Below are 21344 nucleotides of genomic sequence, written 5' to 3' on the forward strand. Positions count from 1 at the left end.
AGTGTCTCTCATAAGAGCCTCATTTCTAAAATACATAGAGAACTAAGTCAAATTTATAATGATACAAGTCATTCTTCAATTGTTAAAGGATGTGAATAGACAGTTCTCAGATGAAGAAATTAAAGCCATCTATAGTCATATGAAAAAAATGCTCTAAATCACTATTGATTAGAGAAATGCAAATTAAAACAACCTTGAGGTACCACATCACACCTATCAGATTGGCTAACATGACAAAACAGGAAAATGATAAACGTTGGAGAAGATGTGGGAAAATTGGAACACCAATGCATTGTTGGTAGAGTTATGAACTGATTCAACCAGTCTGGAGACCAATTTGGAACTATGCCCAAAGGGCTATAAAACTATGCATACCATTTGACCCAGCAATGCCATTTCTAGGTCTGTATCCCAAAGAGACCATAAAAAAGGGAAAAGGACCCATATGTACAAAAATATTTATAGCAGCTCTTTCTGTGGTGGCAAAGAATTGGAAATTGAGAAGATGCCTATCAATTGGGGAATGGCTGAACAAGTTGTGGTGTATGAATGTAATGGAATAGTATTGTGCTATAAGAATTGATGAGCAAGTGGACTTCAGAAAAACCTAGAAATACTTGTATGGACTAATGCTGAGTGAAGTGAGCAGAACTAGGAGAACATTGTATACTGTAACAGCCATGTTGTGTGATGACCAATTTCGATAGACTTAGCCCTTCTCAGCAATGCAAGGATATCCAAAAGTCTCATGATGGAAAATGCTATCCACATCCAGAGAAAGAACTATGAGTTTGAATACAGATGGAAGCATACTATTTGCTCTTTTTTTCTTCTGTTTTGTTTCTTCTTTCTTGTGATTCCTCCTATTGGTTCTAATTCTTCTTTACAACGTGATTACGACGTGACTAATGTTTAATAGGAATGTATATGTAGAGCCAACATTAGATTGTATGCTGTCTAGGGGAGAAAGGTGGCAAGGAAAGGGGAGAAAATGCAAAACTCCAAAGTTTATGGAAGTGATTGTTGAAAACTAAAACTTAATTAATTAATTAAAAAACAGTCTCTGCCTTCAAGGAATGTACATTCAAATGGGGCGGGGGGAGAAGAATACATACATATACACACATACATGTATATACAGAAGTGATGGAAGATAATCTTAAAGGGGAAACATTAGTATGGGGGGATTGGGACCTAGGACTAGGAGAGGCCTCCTATAGAAAATAAACTTTGAACTGGGTCTGAAGGAAGTCAAGGAAGCTAAAAGTCAAAGGTAAGGGGGAAGATCATTCCAGGCATGGAGAGTAGCCAGTGAAAAAGCACAAAGTGGGGTCAAGAAACAGCAAATAGGGCCAGATTAGTAGGTCATAGAGTGTGTGGAAAGGCATAAAATAGAAGATTGTAAAGGTAGAAAGGGCCAGATTATAAATAGATCTTAATACTAAACAGAGTAGTTTATATTTGATCCCAGAGGTAATAGCGAATAAGTATACAGGGAGGAATTGAATATGAATGGGGATGAGAGTAGGGGAAAATCTACTGGAGAAGATGGAAAGGAATAGTGCAAGTACAGAGAGTGATCATGGTAAAGAGAAGAATCACTTCTTCACATGAGACCACAATGAAGAAGGAAATAGTGGGAAATATTTCTGAATGATATGAGCTGGGGAGGAGGGGAGAAGGGTGAGCTTAAGTTAACAGTGTCTTTTTTTTCAGGGAAATATGAGGCAAGATCCTCAACTATATGAGTGAAGGAAAAGAGGGTGCTGTGGGAGGTTTGAGGAGAGACAGAAGATAAGGAAAAAACTTTTGTGGAGAGTGGGATACCAATCATCAGGGAGGAATAGAATGATTGTCTTGCTTCAGTGAAGAACCAACTGAAATTAGATAACATAAATCTGTGGTGGACTGTGTTGGGCACTGTATTGTAATTTCCTCCAACTCTATTCTGCATCATGTAAATAGTAATGAAAGAAGTAGATGATGGGAGTAATCCAGGGAAGGGTTTTGGGAAGATGTGATTAAGGGGCAAGAGATTCAAAGGTAGAGGATAGTATAGAGTTGAGTTGGTTTACCAAAGGGTTGAGATACAGAAGGGAGAAAAGTGTAGCGAATGCAAGGGTGAAGGTTTGAGAAAGAATTAAGAAATGTAGGGAATACAGATCTCAGTGAAAAAGAATAACAGGGTTAGAGGCCATAAGGCTTAGGGAAAGATGTAACGATAAAAAATTATAATCAGATAAGAAATTTCAGAGTTCATGAACATGGAAGCAGAATGTCTGTGCGTGATGGCAACATCAAGCATATGATTATCGCTGTGTGTAGCTGAGGTGGAGTGGAGGAGTAGGTCAGGAGAACTGAGTAGACTGAGGAACTGGGAAGTTGAAATATTTGAGATAGCATCATTATGCATATATTAAGTCCTTTACTATAAGGGCAGAAGTTGGGGAGGACAGAAAGACTATGAGTCAGACAATGAACTCAGAAAGGAAAGAGAATGACTGAGGAAGATGAGATTGATAGATAATGGCCATGAACATCTGGATTAGGTGATAAATTTAGATGATGTGAACCTTAGTTAAGAACAATTGAATCACTAGAGGTCTATTCAATGCTCATGACTGGGACATGACAATATAATATTACTGAAAATAATTTTCAGATTTAGTGTTATACCAATCAAACCACCAAAAGCATACTTCAAAGTACAAGACAAAATTATACCATAATTCATTAGAGCAACAAAAGATCTAGAATATCAAGGGAAATAATGAAAAAGGTGAGAATTAAGGGGGAATAATTCTTCCAGGCTGCAACCTATATTATAAAGTAATAGCCATCAAAACCATTTGGTATTTGTTTTAAAAAAGAAAAGTAGGCCGACAGATTCAGGCAAGGAGGAATCAGAAATAATTGACTTTAATAGCCCAGAGTTTGAAAAATCTAAAAATATAAATTACCCAAGAAAGGACACCCTATTTGACAAGAACTTGTGGGAAAATTAGAAAGAAATCTGGCAGAAATTAGGTTTAGACCAAAAATCTTACAACACATACCCCAATAATCTAAAATGGATACATGTCCTAAATATTAAAGATTGTAAAAAAAATGGAATTGAAATATAATTTATGCCTATCATTTAGATTAGTCATGCCTTTCATAGGGGTGAATTCTTAAACAAAGAATAGAGTCAATTTACATGAAATTGAAAAACTTTTGCATAAACAAAATTAACTAAGATAGGAAAAGAAATAGTTGACTAGGAAAAAATCTTTGTGTAAGACATTTCAGAAAAGGATTTAATATCCAAGATGTATAGATAACTAACAGAAATACATAAGACCAAAAGTAATTCACCATTAGATAAATGGCAAAGAATATGGACAGTTTTCAAAAAAGGAATTTCAAACTATTAACAACCATATGAAAGAATGCTTCAAGTCATTAATAATAAGAGAAATGCATATTCAAAATAAGTATTTTACCTCATACCCAGTAAATTGATAAAGATGATAGAAAGTGGGAACAGTTAATGTTAGAGGAGTTGTGAAAAGATGGGCAACTAATGCATTATTGGTGGGGCTGTGAATTGTTCTTGTAACTTGTTTGTTCTGCCTCTCTCTCCTGCAGTCCAATCAGAGCTCCAGGGGCTGACCCTGAGGGGTTAGAATGACTCTTCTTTAGTGCCATTGGCTATTTCCCCCATTGCTAGGGGCCGGTTGCCTCAGTTACATGTAATCATTTAACATCAATTAGATTTTGCAAAGGGTTATTTACTTCAAACAAACATACAAGCATTTTCCATACTACATCTGGGGCACACTCTCCCCTGTGCCACCGTGGGTCCCTGGGGAGTACGGTCAAATTGAGCTCAGTTCCTACATAATATTGATCCCACTAAGTTCATGTCTATATGTGGCATGGCTTCCAGGTAAGCTTTTCAACTAGGCTAGGGTCCCAAAAGTCACTGCCGAAGATCATTCCTTGCTCCTCAGAGCATCAATGCTTCACTGGCTCTAGAACCCAGACTCTGGAACACAAGGATGCTAGAGTGCCCTCCTAATTAACTTTTAAGCTCACTATGTCTTGAGGCTCTACTCCTTTCACCTAGGAAAGGAAATGAACAAACAAAAAGGCAAAAGACCTAGGGAGATCTGCGTCTTGGGGCTATACGGCCTCAGAGAGGAGAAGGCCTAAGGCCTTTCTCCTTCCACATCGTCTCCCATTGGACAATGTGAGTAAAACAGTCACCAAGCTCCCCTAATCTTGAATAAAGCCAAGAAAGAGTGGCCGAAGCTGATTTGGGCCTTTGTGAAGATGCTGACAGTTCTGGCTATGCAGACTTATGTGGTTGGCCAACTAGCACCAATTAAAGAATGTCTGCGTGTACTCCACAGGCTTTCTAAGGCACCATCCGTACACATTAATAATAACGATGATGGCAATAATAATAGCTAGCATTTATTTACTGTTTTTATTTTTTAAGGTAAATGGGGTTAAGTGACTTGCCCAGGGTCACACAGCTAGTAAGTGTCAAGTATTTGGTCTGAGGCCACATTTGAACTCAGGTCCTCCTGACTTCAGGGCTGGTGCTCTATCCACTGCGCCACCTAGCTGCCCTATTTAGTGTTTTAAAGTATGAAAAGTGCTTTACAGATATCTCATTTGAACCTCACAACAACCTTGGGAGGTAGGTGCTACTACTATCTTTATTTTATAGATGAGGAAATGAAGACAAGTAGAAGTCATGTGACTTTGCCCAGCTCACACAGCTAGCAAGTTTCTATGGCCAGATTTGAACTTACGTCTTCCTCACTCCAGGTGCTAAGCTCTATCTACTGTGCCACCTCACTGCATCATTATCATGATTCAGCCAGGACTCAGCTCCCTAGCATCCTCCACGTGGAGACCCTGCAACAGCCGAGCAAGCTGATGGGGTCTGTGCATGCACCAGACCCCCTTCTATATACTCTTAACCAGTCTGGAAAGCAATTTGGAATTTTGCAAATAAAGCAAGATTCCACTGCTAGATATATATGTGCCCAAGGAGACCAAAGACAAAATGAAAGACCCCATATATTTAAAGTAATTATAGCAGAACTTTTTTTTTGTGGAAGCAAAGAACTGGAAAAAAAGTTGATGTCTGTCAATTGGGGCATGACTAAATTGTACAGGAATATAATTGATTACTGCACTATAAATCACAATGGTGATAATGAATACAGAGAAACATGCAAAGACTCGGGTAATGGGACTCTGGTGCATGCCCATAGTGCCTCAGATGTCTCACATGGAGGATACTAGGGAGAAGATGGCATTCTCTGGAGGTCTCTAGGGAGTCGCTTCTTGGACAATCAAGATAACAGGTGAGGGAAGTGCTTTGGAAAGATTGACTGTAAAGCGTGCATAGACATTTCATAACTGGGTGCATTCTGCTAATCACAATATGAAGAAAAGGCTCTTTGACTGGCAACTGAAGCATTCAAAAAGTCCTGTCAGTTTCAGTTCCCCCGGTCACATGTAAAGGGCTGTTCTGATGATTAAATGACACAGCATATGTAAAGTGCTTTACCAATCTTGAAATACTACATAGATGCTAGTTTTCACATGCTAATTAGTTTTGTTAAATTTCTTTCTTTATTATATAAAATGGCTCTCTGGAGGGGATGTGGGAAAGTGATACATTGGGAAATATAGGTGAAATGAAAATAAAAGATATCTACTAGGTCTATTTCCAAAGATGATTAGAGAAAAAGGAAAAGAACCTATATGTTCTAAAATGTTTATAGCAGCTCTCTTTGTGGTAGCAAAGAACTGGAAATTTCAGGGACGCCCATCAATCAGGGAATGGCTGAACAAGTTGTGATATATGATTGTGATGGAATACTATTGTGCTATAAGAAATAATGAGCTCATTGATCTCAGAAAAACATAGAAAGACTTGTGTGAACTAAGGAAGAAAGAAATGAGCAGAACCAGGAGAACACTGTATACAGTAACAGCAATATTGTTTTAAGAATAACATTGAGAAAATAAGTAATTTTGACTATTGTAAATATCCAAATTAACTCTAAAGAACATATGAAAAAAGATGCTATCTGTACACAGAGAAAGAACTGATAAATAGAAGTTTGTATGGAATAATTTTATACACACACACCTATTTGTGTCTAATGGTAGCCATCTCTAGGGCAGGAGCGGGAGGGAGGGAAGAAAAAAAAGAAATTTACATGATAACTTTATTACATATTTAAAAGAAATAGCAAGTTCTACATAATAGATTTGCAGTTTCATGTGCAATCATATTTTTATTATACTATATCACAGAAATGCTTGTTTTATTCCATAAATTAAAAATAAAATAAATGTGAAAAAAAGTTCAGGCACTGATAGTTCTAAAAAAGAAAAGAAAAAGAAAGATGACCAAACATTTTTGTTCAATAAAACCTTCACTATGTGAAAGAAATCCGCACCAACAAAGTTCCTAGGCCAGGCTCACCAGGACTGGATTTCATCAACAAGATGAGTGTCGCAGTAGCTGGGACTGAGTAAAATCATCAACAAACACTTATTGGCCTCCTATGTGCCAAACACCGTGCTAAGTGCTGGGGATACAAAAAGAAAAAAAGGAAAAGGAAAAGAGGGGGGTGGGGAGAGGGGAGATCGCTGTTCTCAAAAGGCACAAGACCTCTGCTCTCCCAACCTAAAGTGTCCCAAGATGGAAGGAGAGACAATTTGGAAGCAGCTACGTACAAACAAAAGATATACAGGATAAATTGGAAGGAGAGCTCTGACACTGAGGAGGCCCAAAAGAGATTGGCAGGCAGTGTTGTAGATAGAGGAATCAGAAACACCCACATTTAAATACTACCTCAGACACTTATAAGCTGTGTGACCCTGGGCAAGTCATGTACCTTCTGTCTGCCTCAGTTTCTTCCTCACCCTAGCCCTCAGGGTTGTTGTGAGGATCAAATGAGATATTATCTGTTAAAATATTTTTTTAAAAAAGGAAAGGCTTCTTTCAGAAGGTGAAATTTTAGCTGAGATTTGAAGGAAGCCAAGGAAGGAGAGAATTCCAAGCATGGGGGACAGCCAGTGAAAGTGCTGAGAGTGGGGAGATGGGGTGTTTTGTGTAGGAATCAGCAAGGAACTGCAAGGAGATCAATGTCATTGGATGATAGAGTATATAAAAGGAATAAGGTGTAAAATAATGGAAAGGTAGGAAGAGGCCAGATTATAAAGGACTTTCCCCCCCTTTTTTCTTCTTATTCTTTTTATTTTTTCCAATTACATGCAAAGATAGTTTTCAATATTCACTTTTTTTTTTAAGGCAATTGGGGTTAAGTGACTTGCCCAGGGTCACACAGCTAGTAAGTGTCAAGAGCTTGGTCTGAGGCTGGATTTGAACTCAGGTCCTCCTGACTTCAGGGCCAGTGTTCTATCTACTGCGCCACCTAGCTGCCCTCAATATTCACCTTTACGAAATTTTGAGTTCCAAATTTTTTTCTCCCTCCCTCCTCCATAAGACAGCAAGCAATCTGATATAGGCTATACATGTCAATCATATTAAACATATTTCCACATTAGTCATGTTGTGAAAGAAGAATCTGAACAAAAGGGGGAAACCACGAGAAAGAAAAAAAAGAGCAAATAATATGCACTGATCTGCATTCAGATTCCATAGTTCTTTCTCTGGATGCAGACAGCATCTCCCATCATGAGTCCTTTGGAACTGTCTTAGATCCTTGTATTGGTGAGAAGAGTTAAATCTATCAAAGTTGGTCATCACACAATGTTGCTGTTACTGTGTACAGTGTTCTCTTGATTCCGCTCACTTCACTCAGCATCAGTTCATACGTGTCTTTCCAGGTTTTTCTGAAATCTGCCTGTTCATCATTTCTTATAGAACAATCGTATTCTATTACATTAATATACCACAGCTGGTTCAGCCATTTCCCAATTGATGAGCAGACCCTTAATTTCCAATTTTTTGCCACCACAAAAAGAGCTGCTATAGATATTTTTATACATGTAGGTCCTTTCCCCTTTTTTATGATCTCTTTGGGATACAGACCTATTAGTGGTATTGCTGGATCAAACGGTATGCACAGTTTTATAGCCCTTTGGGCATAGTTATAAAGGGCTTTAAAAGCCAAATAAAGGAATTTCTATTTGATCCAAGGGACAGTTGGGAGTGACTGGAGTGCATTGAATAAAGGGAGTTATATGGTCAGACCTAAACTTTAGGAAAACCATTCTGATAGCTGATTGGACAGTGGACTGGAGTGGAAAGACTCAAGGCAGGGAAGCCTGTCAGCAGTCTATTGTAACAGTCTATGTATGTGTTATGAGGGCCTGCATCAGGATGGTGGCAATGTCAGAGGGAAGGAGCAGCCATGTACCAGACATGTTCCAAAGGTGGAATTGATAGAGCTTGGCAACATATTGCATATGGATGGTCAGAGGGAATGAAGAGACCTCGGTGATATCCAGGTGATAGGTGATACCTGCATGACTGGGAGGACGGTGGTGTACCCAACAGTAATAAGGAAGTTCAGATAATGAGTTCAGTTTTGGGTAACTTGAGATTAAGATATCTATGAGCTGTCCAGGGCAGACGTCTGAGAGGCAGGTGGAGATACAAGACTGGAGGGAAGGAGAAAGGCCAACTGGACAAGTAGATGTGAGAATCACCTATATAGAGATGATAACTGAATCCACAGGAGCTGATGGGATCACTAAGTGAAATGATATAGATGGAGAAGAGAGGAGACAGAGCCTTGGGGGACACCCATGGTTAGCAAGCACAGCCTCGGTGAAGATCCAGCAAAGCAGACTGAGGTATTGACCGAAAGATGGTAGGAGAACCAGGAGAAAGTAGTGTCACAAAACCTAGAGAGAAAAGGAAATGAGGAGGATCAGCAATGTCAAAGATGGCAGAGAGGTCAAGAAGGATGAAGACTGAAAAAAGAGCATTAGGTTTGTCAATGAAGAGATTACTGGCAGCTTTGGAAAGAGCAATCCCAGTTGAATGATGAGGTCAGAAGCCAGACTGCTGAGACTCAAAGAGAAAGTAAAAGGAAAGGAAGTGGAGAGACTTATTGTAGATATCTTTCTCTAGGATTTTAGCCACAAAAGAGTGGGGAGACATGAGATTATAGCTGGAGGGAATGGATAGACCAAGTTGAGGGTTTTTTGAGGATGGGGCATGTTTGGAAGCAGTAGGGAAGCAGCCAGTAGTCACAGAGAGATAGAAGATAAGTGAAAGAGCGGGGAGAGTGGAGAGAGTAATCTGCTAGAGATATCAGGACGGAATGGGATCCATTGTGCATGTAGAAGTTTCCTTGGTAAGGAGAAGGGCCATTTCGTCCAGTGAGAGAGGGGTAAAGGAAGAGATAGTGACAGAAGGCATCTGAGTGATGTGAGATGAAGAGAAGGGAAGAAGAGGGAACTCTGTGAATGGCCTCTTTTTTTCCAGCAAAATATGAAAGTAAAATATGAAGCTGAGAGGGTGGGGTGAAGGGGAGTCATGGGAGATTTGAGGAGGGGTGGAAAGGTTTGGAAAAGACACTGTGGTGAGTGGGATAGTTAAATTGATTAGGAAAGTATAAAAGGATTGCTTTGCTTTGATGAGGACTCAGATGAGATTAGGTAACATAAATTTGTTATGGACTCAGCATGGTTTCAAAGATGTTATCTAGCTTTACTTAGCAGCATGTGAAAAGGAGTAAAAGCAATGGATGTTGGGCGTGATCCAAGGCTAAGGCTTGGCATGGCAAAATAGGTGATAGATAAGGGGGCAAGGGACTCAAGAGAAAAGGAGAGTATAGAGTTGAAATGGTTCTCGAAGGGGTCAAAATGGAGAAAAAAGGAGCTAGGGTGATGGTGAGGGAAAGAGCTGAAGGGTGAAGGATTTGGAGGATGAAGAACAGAGTTAAGGGTTATAAGGCAAAGGGAATGGCAGAAGGATAAGAGATTGTGACAAGATAAAGGAATTTCAGAATTCAAGAACATAGAAGTGGAACACATGTGGGTAATGGCAAGATCAAGAGCACAACATCTCTGTGTGTAGCTGAGCTGGGATGGAGGAGTCGGTTGTGTGAAATAAGTTGAGGAACTAGGAAATTAGGGTGTTTGAGAGTATATTAGTATGCACGTCAAAGTTCACCAGTATGGGGGCAGAATCTGGGGAGGCAAGACATTGAAGGATAGAAAACTAGAGGTTGCCAGATAGCGGCTAAAAGAACCTTGATCGAGTGATAAATAAATAAATATGACAAATATGAACCTCAAAGGAGCAGAGGGCACTGAATGGTAGAGGGAGAGGGAGAGTCTGGAAGTGGGAATGGGGATCAAGGAGTATTTTGACTCTGCCACATGGCCAGTGAGTCATAGATATGAGCGAAAATGTGACTAGTGTGAAAGAGGTGGCCATCGATGCTGGGTTATGAGAAAGGAGCTAGGTCTAAGTGAGTATAAGAAGTAGGGAATGAGAAAGGAAATGGTTTGAGATAAAAGCAAATCTGTAATCTATGCAGCAGGCATTCCGGAGAGCCCAGGTCATGAGATGATGAGTGCAACATGATGGCAGGGTGGGCCAAACTCAGAGGGATAGGAACAAGGAAGCAAGCAGTAGGGGATGAGGAATGGGATTTGTATAAAGGCAGCTGAAAATTCAGAATCGCAGGATGGGGATGATATGCTGGAGTGAGAGTATGCTAATCATTGAGGAATAAGTTTAGACAAGGCATCATTGTCCCTAGGAGATCAGGTAGCCCGTGTGGATGTGGAGCACATTGGAAGGTGAGCTGGTAGTAGAGAAGAAGCCCTGAGGCTAGGCCTTCTTATAACATGAAGGTTCTAGGTGAGGACTCATCAGTCATTGGATTGGCCTCAGGATGGAGTTGTCTCAGGGCTCAGACAGTGGTGTATAGGTTGAAAAAGGATGGAATGAGGTGAGGGGGATAAGGGTGAGAGTCAACTGGTATGGAGTTGTAGCAGCGTGCTAGAGGGCTAATGCAATATCTGATCCAAACAACAAAAAAATCAGAGTCCTTCCTTTGCTGACACCCCCTTCTTCCCTCTCTTTTCTCTTGCTCTTTCACCTCCCTTTCTCCCCCACCCTTTTCCTTCCTTTGGTCTGTGCCTTGCTTCTCCTCTTTAACTCTGTCTTTTACCCATGAAGCTTTATCAGATTAACTTGCAGAAAGCTGTGTACGAGGATATAGGGTACAGAAGAGTTCATTTTGGTGGAGGGAGGGGGTGCAAAGGTCTGGCGTAGGTGTCCTGAAAAGGAGGATGGTTAATCCCCTAAAGTGTCTAGAGGGGGCTGGAAGAAAATTGTTTGTATCCTAATTTTGTCCCTGAAGTTATTACAGGTGATCTCATAGCATGTCAGAGCTAGAAGAGTTAATCCAATCCCCACATTTTTTTAGATTAGGAACTGAGACCCAGCAAGACTGAAAAACTTGTTGAAGTAAGTAAAAACTGGTTGAAGTAAGATGGTCTCTGGTAGGATTGGGTAGGACAATATCACCAAAGCAGAAGGGTCCCAAGCAAACTCTCCTCTGCCTGTTTTTGTTTGTCATTTTAAAATAAAGTACATACTATACACAAGGAGGTGACAGGAAAAATTGTTAATATTAATTTTTATGTTACCTGTCACTCCTCTTAACGATGCTAGTAATGTCAGAATTCCAGTAACATGCTTGCATTCCAACTTTTAAGATATTTTTGATTAGATTGAATTGAACCACACACTAAATCCCACCCTGGAATCTTTTCTTGTAAACAGAACTGGCTTGAGCCAGACCGGCTTCCAAAGTAGCTCCTAATGTCCTTGCCCCCTTCCATTGGGATTCATGGCATTAAGGGCAAAATCACCAGAATGGAGACTTGGACTTTCTTTCCCTTGGACTTTGGCTTAGACTGCCAAAGGCAACTGGCATTGCATGACCAGGCCTCACTACCTAATGTGACTCCTCAGCCCCCACCTTTTTTTTTCCTTTTTGGTGAGGCAGAGTTAAGTGACTTGTCCAGGGTCACACAGCTAGCGTCAAGTGTCTGAGGCCAGATTTGAACTCAGGTCCCTCCAGACTCCAAGGTTGGAGCTCTATCCACTGTGCCACCTAACTGCCCCTTTTATCTCTCCCTTTTATCTTAAAAGTATAAGAACCTTTTCCTGTGAGTCTGCTGGTGGGACATTCCCTGACGGTGGCAGTTTTGCTATCCTGTTACCTTGATTAAAGACCCTTTATTCCTCCATTCATGAGTTTGATTTATTTCAGGACATGACAGAGGCTACTGGCTAGATTTGGTCTTTGGGCAGTATTCTGCTGACCCCTGAATTAGATGATCTCTAAGACCTCTTTTATCTCTAAATTCTCTTATCCCCATATTACAGAGAAAGACATTGAGGCTAAGGATTTGCATAGGGACACAGCTCTTTTCAGGGTTCCATTTTACTGTTGTAATCCAAATCCCAAAATCCATTTGATTTGGGACACTCTCTTCACTGGTGGAGATCAACACCCTGCATGGGGAGAGAGGTGGTCTGCAGAGTTGGTGAGATCAGGAGAGAGAAGTTTGCTCCCTCTGTGCTTGGGAGTTTTTTTGAGTTTCTTAGAGATTTGGGTGATTCTGGCTTCCAGTTTCCAAACAGAAGATGGACAAGAACAGCCTTGCTTTAGGTTGCTAAAGGAAAAGGCTTGGGAAGAAGCCAGCATGAAAGGATCAGGCAGTCTCCCTCATGTCCCTATTGCTAGCTTGCTCCACTGGAGGCTTTAGGGAACCGCTCCTCGTGTGAGATCTAGGATTCTCTCTCAGTGGAGTCAAGTTAAACTTTTGTGATGGGAATCTTTCATTTTCCTTTTATTCAGTTTTATTATGCCATTCTTCCTAGAACATTCTGGTTAATTGAAACCCGTTTTTTGTTAATATTAACCTCAATTGGCTAAAAAACCCTGACTCATGGAATGATAGTGTTAAAGAAAATCAAAGTTATCCATAGTCATAAGAAACAATGCTCTAAATCATCATTGATTAGAGAAATGAAAATTAAAACGACTCTGGGGTACCATCTCATACCTATCAGAAATGATATATGCTGGAGGGAATGAGGGAAAAATAGATACACTAATGAACTGCTGGTGGAGTTGTGAACTGGCCCAACCATTCTGGAAAGCAATTTTGGAACTACACCTGAAGGGCTATAAACTATTCATACCCTTTGATACAGCAATACGATTACTAAGGGGCAGCTAGGTGGCAGCTAGGCGGTGCAGTGGATAGAGCGCTGGCCCTGGAGTCAGGAGGACCTGAGTTCAAATCCAGTCTCAGACACATAATACTCACTAGCTGTGTGACTCTGGGCAAGTCACTTAACCCCAGTCACCCTCACAAAGAAAAAGAAAGAATGCTATTACTAGGTCTGTATCCCAAAGAGATCAAAGAAAAAATAGTTATAGCAGCTTTTTTTGTGGTGGCAAAAATTGGAAATCAAGGGGATGGATGCTCATCAATTGGGAAATGGCTGAACACGTTGTAGCATATGATTGTACTTTAAGAAATGACAAGGGGGTGGTTTTCAGAAAAACACAGCAAGACCCATATTGAGTGGGATTGAGACCACTTACCCAAATAAAAATTCAGAGGTTTCTCTCAGTAGAAAACAGAAGTTTTATTCTAGCAAGTCTCGCGCGAGAGTTGGGCATCACCTACCCAGGGTGGACTGGAGTAGGGAGGCAAGATACAACAGCAAGCAACCAGTTACATACCCTTAGACAAAACACTCCAAGAAACCCCTCTCCCCACTTGTTTACTTCAATCTCTTTATCCTCATTGGTTGAGGCAAGAGACCTTACAATCTATATTTAGAACCCAAGAGATACATTTTACTCAAAGCAAGCTTGCAAGCTAGATCGCCTTATTTGGTAAGGATAAGGCTGGGTTGATGGTTACAAAACAAGGGAGGGGGTGGGCAGCTGGTGTATGACCCTATTATGTGATCTACAGGAAAATGAAACTTGGGCCCAGCCGATGCTAAAGCCTTGACTAAATTTTGGGGGCATAGCTTCCATTTCATATGAGAGACTTTCACTTGTCCCACACACATATGAACTGTTGCAAAGTGACGTGAGAATTACCAAGATACCGTTGTGCACAGCAACAGCAATGTTGTAATGATCAACTGTAAAAGATTTAACAACTCTGATTAATACAACGATCTGAGACAGTTCCAAAGTACTCTGGTTTTGTTTTGTTTTGTTTTTGGGTAGGCAATGGGGTTAAGTGACTTGCCCATGGTCACACGGCTAGTAGGTGTTATGTGTCTGAGGCTGGATTTGAACTCAGGTCCTCCTGAGTCCAAGGCCAGTGCTCTATCCACTGCACCACCTAGCTGCCCTCCAAAGGACTCAATAAAAAAATGCTATCCACCTCCAGAGAGAGAACTGATGAACTCTGAGTGCAAACTGAAGTACAGCTTCTCACTTTATTTTACTTGCTTTTTTTGGCAACATGGATAATATTGAAATATGTTTTGCACTATTTCTCATATATAATTGGTAATCATATTGCTTGCCTTCTCAGTGGGTAGGAATGGGGACTGGAGGGAGGGAAAAAATTTGGAACTCAAAATTTAAAAAGAAAGGAATGCTAAAAATAAATAGATAATTTTTAAAAATTTCCTTGATACACTCTGTAGTTATTAAAATTTCTCCTCTCAACCAGCCCACTATGAATCCTCTAAATGTAGTTTAATCTGTAACTTGATTTAGTTTACCTATAATCCATTTAACAAGATTTATTTCCTTAGAGGATATGTAAGATTATGATTTAAGTAAATTTGTTTAACTTTTATGGCCTAAGGGGGTATATACCAGGCACTGTGTTAAGCACTTTACAAATGTTATCTCATTTGATCCTCACATTAACCTTGAAAATAGGTGTTATTATTTTTTGGGGGAGGGCGGCTAGGCAATGGGGTTAAGTGACTTGCCCAGGGTCACACTGCTAGTAAGTATCTGAGGCCATATTTGAACTCAGGTCCTCCTGACTCCAAGGCCGGTACTCTATCCACTACGCCACCTAGCTGGCCCCCCCCCTTTTTTTTTGGTGAAGCAATTGGGGTTAAGTGACTTGCCCAGAATCACACAGCTAGTAAGTGTTATGTGTCTGAGGCTGGATATGAACTCAGGTCCTTCTGATTCCAGGGCTGGTGCTCCATCCACCGCACCACCTACCTGCCCCAATAGATGCTATTATTATCTTCATTTTACAGATGAGGAAACCAAAGCAGACAGACGTTAAGTGACTTGCCCAGGGTCACACAGCTAGTGTCTGAGATAGAACGTGAGCTCAGTTCTTCCTGACTCTGGGCTCTATTCACTACAACACTTAAGCTGCCTTGGTCCAGCTAGCTTCTGCTTGGGGACTTTCCCATAGGGTCAACCCATTTCCTGTGCAAGCAATACAATCTACTTTTGTTCATCTCTAATGGTTAAGAAGTATTTCCTTACATCAAGCTGAAATTGACCTCTCTGCCACTCCCATCCATTGCACCTAATTTGTTCTAAACGGGGCCAAGAAGAACAAGTCTGGTTTTTCTTTCACAAGAAAGCCCTCGGAATGATGGAAGACAGCTGCCATACCTTCCCTTCTCTAAGCATTCCCAGTCGAGTGCTTTGATCCTGCTATGGCATGGGCATCATTCTTCTCACTAAGCTGGTTGTCCTTTTGGGGATGTACTCCCACTTGTCAATATCCTTCCTAAAGTGTAGCACCCAGAACTGGTACCACATTACTATGAGTGTGGTCTGGCCAGACCAGAAGACAGCAGGACAATCTCTCTCCTCATATTCTGGAAACCACCTTACTATATGTCTTACTATAATGGAAAAATTACAGGAAATTATTTTGGCTGCCATATTCACATTGTTGACTCATATCAAAATAAATTCAACATGCATTATTAAACAGCTACTAAGTGCAAGGCACTGTGTTAACAGAGCTTGCAGTCTACTGAATTCTCATCTTTTTTTAAATTGTCTAGCCATACTTCCTCCATGTTGTACTCATAAAATTATTTTTTGATCCCAAATGAAGAACTTCACATCTACCCCTTTTAAATTTCATTTTATGAGATTTGGTCCTTTGTTCCATCCCGTCAAGATCTGTTTGGATCTGGATATTGTCTTCCAACAAACATTATCCCTCCCAGCTTCCTGTCAGCTGCAAAGATAACAAGTGTGCCCTCTTTGCCTTCATCCATGTCACTAAGGAGAAGAGCATGGGGGCTTTGATATTGCATTCATCTCTTCCTATTATTTCCCCCTTGCTCCCTCCCCTCAAACTCTTACCCATCACTGGTTCTTATCTCTTGTTTTTGTATTGCCATCTCTCACTGACCTACCTGCTATTGATGCCCAAATTCAGTGTCTGACACTTTTTTGCCCTTCCAGACCCTGCTAGGATCCAGGTTTCTTTCTTTATTTTCCTTGGATTTTTCTTTACTGGTATATCTCTTCTCTGTTCTAGGGGTTTACTGGCACTGTTGAAGTCTTGTACTTTCTAGAGATTTCTCCTTGCTTTCTTTTATTCCCTGTTACTTGTTCATTATGTGGGATCTTTTTTTTTTTGATTACTCATTTCTTCTTTTTTTCCCCTGTTAATTTTCCTGTGAGGATTTCCTTTGTTTTCTTCCTTTCTTCTCTTTTTCCTTCTTTCCTTTTCTTCTTCTCTTTCTTTTTTACTTTCTCTTTATTTCTTTTAATATTGAGGCTTAGAGAGGTAAAATGACTTGTCCAAAATTGGCACCCAGGTCTTCTGACTCCAAGATCAATGCTCTTTCAAATACATCTGAATGCCTCTCACATTTATCAGTGGTACAATGGATAGATCACTGACCTTGGAGTCAGGAAAATCTGGTCTCACATTTCCTAGCTGTGTTGCCTTGGGCAAGCCATTTAACCTCTGTCTACCTCAGTTTCCTCATCTGTAAAATGGTGGTAATAATAGCATCTACCTCCCAGGATAGTTGTTATTGTGAGAATCAAATGAGATATTTATAAGCACTTAGCACAGTTCCTGGAACCTGTTAGGCATTCAATAAACACTTCTTCCTTTCTCTTTCCCTATTTATCTGTCTCTCTGTCTGCTATATCTATATCTTCCTTCATACATGTGTGTGTGTGTATATGTATATACACACACACACACACATATATGTGTATGGGGAGGGAGAGGGAGAGAGAGAGAGAGAGAGAGAGAGAGAGAGAGAGAGAGAGAGAGAGAGCAAGAGCTATAAGATGAAGACTATTCGATCCATAATCCCATTGAGGTCTTATATGATCTCTCTTACTTAACACCTTCTCCCTCACACATAAACGCTCGATAGAATCACAGGAATTGGGAGCAGGTCCAACTCATCCAGTCAACAAGCATTTATTAAGTGCTTACTATGTGCTAGGCACTCTCCTAAGCCCTGGGAATACAAATACAAGGAAAAAACAGTCAATCCCTACCCTCAAAGAGCTTACATTCTAATGAGGAAGACAGCACATAAAAGAAAGCTGGAAAGGAAGAGTAGAGGAAAGAAATTACCTGGCAGAAGAGCATGATGGAGATGTCCAGAGGAGTGCAGCCTGTTGGGAAATGAAAAGAGGGTTAGTCTGGATGTCATCCTAAAATAGAGGTTCTCGAAGGACCCATCCATCACACTAGAGATTTAGAATATAGTATGGTGACATCGGCATCTTTCCCATGTTTCATTCATTTCAAGAAATAATAAGATCTTCATGGTTAATAAACTAGAGTGGTGGTCTTCAAAGGGGGAGCCCTTGCCTCCCGAGCGCTATGTGATCAAACAGTTGGAGGGTTTGAAGACAGGTTGCATTCCATTCTCCTCAGGACAGCCAATCATGAAGCTTGTCCCCAACTTAGCCTTACCTAGCTTTCACCAATTATCAGCCAGCACTCCCTGACTCTGCTCACCTCTTGGTTATGGGAGGTGCACCACCACTGATTTTGTGCTCAGGGGCAATGACCTATGTATCCCCATCCCTTCTCTCTTCCCTTTTGTTTGGGGTGGGACAGAGGTAATCACACAGGACGTCACAAATGAGTTGCTGTTTCCATCGTAGATCTCATCACATTATCTTTCCCCTACCAACCCACCCCTCTTTTGAAATTCCCTGATCCTTATGAGGGCACCATAATTCTCCTACTCACCTAGATTCATAAGCTCAGTGTTATCCTTAACTCCTCACTTTCATTTAACCAACATATCCAAGCACTTACTCCAAACTATATTCTTCCTGTCATCCATCTACTCGCACATCCACAAACTACCCTAATCACCTCTTGCATGGACTATTAAAATAATCTAACTGATTTCTTTGCCACTGCAGTACAGGCCTGACCATGTGACACACCACCCCTCCCAGCTCAACTCAATTAACTCCAATGGCTTATCACTGGCTTATTAAAGATAAACTTTTGGCATTTAAAATCCTTCACAAAACCTACCCTTCCAGCTTGATGGTATATTATATCCCTTCCAATGATCCAGTCAAACTGGTATTCTTGCTGTTGCTCGCAATCATTGAGAAACATAGCTAAAAGATCCAGACAGGATAGGAAATCAAGGTATGGTATCACCCCTTAGTCACACCAAGAGATATTGATTCTTACTCAAAACTTTTAGCCCAGTTAAAATCAGAGACATTTCACCTTTGTGTGTTGTTTCTGCATTGTGTCTGGTGAATATCTACACACAGAGAAACATGACTCCTGCTGAAAAAGCTGTTATAGTCACTATTATATGTTGCTTGATTTTTGTACTATATCTTTACTTTAAAATGGTTTATTATTTTTATTTTTTCAATTAACATTTATTTTATGAATCTGTCCCACCTACTATACCCACCCATTAAGCAAATAAAACAAATAAAGCCATGATAGCTTTATGTAAATATACTTCATTTTGAATAAATATATAGCTGCATACTCCAGCAAAACAAATTCTCACATTAGCATGTCCAAAAAAGTATACATCCCTGCATTTGAAGTTCATCACTTCTCTGTCAGGAGGTGAGTGATGAATTCCATCTTCATTCTTTTGGACTTAGGGTTTTTCATTGCATTGATCAACATTCTAAAATCGTTCACAGTTGGTTTACTCTATGATATTTTGTAATTGTATACATTGTTCTCCTATTTCTGCTCATTTTGTTCTGCATCATTTCATAGGGGTCTTCCCAGTTTCCTCTGAAATTATCCATTCCATTACTTTTTTTTTTTTGGAGGCAGTTGGGGTTAAGTGATTTGCTCAGGGTCACGCTGCTAGTAAGTATCTGAGGCTGGATTTGAACTCAGATCCTCCTAACTCCAGGGCCCATGCTCTATCCACTGTGCCACCTTGCTGCCCCTCCATCACTTTTTAATGACATAATAATATTCCACTATGTTCATCACAATTTGTTTAAACAAGGATACAGGTTTCAAAAACCTTTCAGTAGGGGAAGCTAGGTGGCGCAGTGGATAGAGCACCAGCTCTGAAGTCAGGAGGACCTGAGTTCAAATGTGACCTCAGATCAAACACTTGACTCTTATTAGCTGTGTGACTCTGGGCAAGTCACTTAACCCCAATTGCCTAAAAAAAAAAAAAAAAACCTTTCAGTACTGGGTGGAACTTCCCCTGCTTCCTGTGACAAATAAGAGGGAATGTCCAGTGGAGTACTTCCTCTGCTGAAGAAAACATTCAAATTCCTTTAAAAAAATTATTTATTTTTAACAATTCTTTTCTTTTTACCAAATGCTTTTTGAAGTTCAAGTCCCTTATCTAGCCAAGAGACAGGGAATAGGTTGTATTTAGAATCTGTGGAAGGAGGGAAAAAGACACCAGGTAATTCATCTAGGCTATCAGAAAAACCCACCAATCAGTAATCAGAGATAACCAAATAAATAACAAGGAAAGTTATTCGAGCATGATCTGTTGTTGTTTGTCCTTCATTCTCGGAGAGGGCCATGACATCAGGGAGGTGATTCCATGACATGCAGAAGAGGAACAGAAAGGCAAAGGGTGAATATTTTGAGCTGAAATTTGAATCCCAGGTAACTTAGAAATCTAGTCCAACCCCTTCCTGGGGCCTTTTGGAACCCAAGCTTCCAGATGGTGTCCAGTCTTGCTTCTACTCTAACTCTCTTCTTATGTGGAACTGAAAGTAACTCTTGTCTTTAGTCAGTTTTCCCTTTTATGGATGTGTTCTTTGTATTCTTAAATGCCTGAGTAACCTCCTCTTCCTCTATTCCTTTTACGGATCTCAGTTTGGGCTTCAGGAGATGCTAGGGAACTGAAGAATAAGGTCAGAGAGGAAAAGAAACTAGCAAACTTTTAATAATAATAATCCTTGTTTGTATGTTAATAATCTTACAAATGCAAGGAAGCCCCATCCCTTTCATTCATGGAGGCATATGACCAAGGAGAGATCTGTTTCCCTATACAAGTGTAGCATGGAGCCCTGCTCTGTGCTCAAACGGTTGTTGACACATTGGGTCCTCAGAAGAAGGATTACTACTAATCTCAGTGTAACCCTGTGGGCCTAACCATCAGGTGAGCACCTGCGGTGTGCTCTTATTACAGTTAACTAGTAGACATTTGTAAGGGTGATCACACTTAAAAGTAATTTCCTTTGTTTATTAAAAATACTTCTTAGGGGTAGCTAGGTGGTACAGTGGATAAAGCACCAGCCCTGAAGTCAGGAGGACCTGAGTTCAAATCTTACCTCAGACCAAACACTTGACACATACTAGCTGTGTGATCCTGGGCAAGTCACTTAACCCCAGTTGCCTAAAAAGAAAGAAAAAAAAGGAAAAAAAATACTTCTTGCTTAAATCAAGCAATCAAAATCCAGCATAAACAAGCCCAGTGTGAATATATAGATGTATTTCCTTAAATAAATCAAATCCATTGTGTGAGAGACTTGGTCATACCCCAGGAAATTAGTAAAATTAAAAAAATAAAATAAAAAAGAATCTATGTTCGATAAAGAATAAAGAAAGAACTGATAAATAGATATATGTATAGAATAATTTTGCATATGTATATTTATTTGTGTCTAATGGTAGCCATCTCTAGGGTTGGGGGAGAGGGAAGAAAAAAGGGAAAATAAATTTATATGATAACTTTATGATATATTTAAAAGGAATAGCACATTGTACATAATAGATTTGCAGTTTCATGTGCAATAATCTTTTTTACTATACTTTGTTATGGAAATGCTTGTTTTATTCTATAAATTAAACATAAAACAATTTTTTAAAAAAGACTCTGTTTCAAAGACCGA

General features: G+C 40.1%; 1 protein-coding gene across 1 annotated transcript in view; it reads right to left on the minus strand.

Moving 5' to 3' along the window:
• CCL22 (C-C motif chemokine ligand 22) overlaps nucleotides 1–20844 on the minus strand; it is a 42248-nt gene extending 21404 nt beyond the window's left edge. Inside the window, exons 1-2 of the mRNA XM_078150059.1 lie at nucleotides 20784–20844; nucleotides 17602–17642 (exon numbers count right to left, since the gene is read on the minus strand). Coding sequence (XP_078006185.1) covers nucleotides 17602–17642; nucleotides 20784–20806 — 64 coding nt within the window. The 5' untranslated portion in view covers nucleotides 20807–20844. The remainder of the gene's footprint in view (nucleotides 1–17601; nucleotides 17643–20783) is intronic.
• Nucleotides 20845–21344: the final 500 nt, after the last annotated feature.

The sequence above is a fragment of the Phascolarctos cinereus genome, unplaced genomic scaffold (genome assembly GCF_003287225.1).
Source record: "Phascolarctos cinereus isolate Bilbo 61053 unplaced genomic scaffold, phaCin_HiC Scaffold_2;HRSCAF=192, whole genome shotgun sequence".
In the NCBI taxonomy this organism is placed as follows: Eukaryota; Metazoa; Chordata; class Mammalia; order Diprotodontia; family Phascolarctidae; genus Phascolarctos; species Phascolarctos cinereus.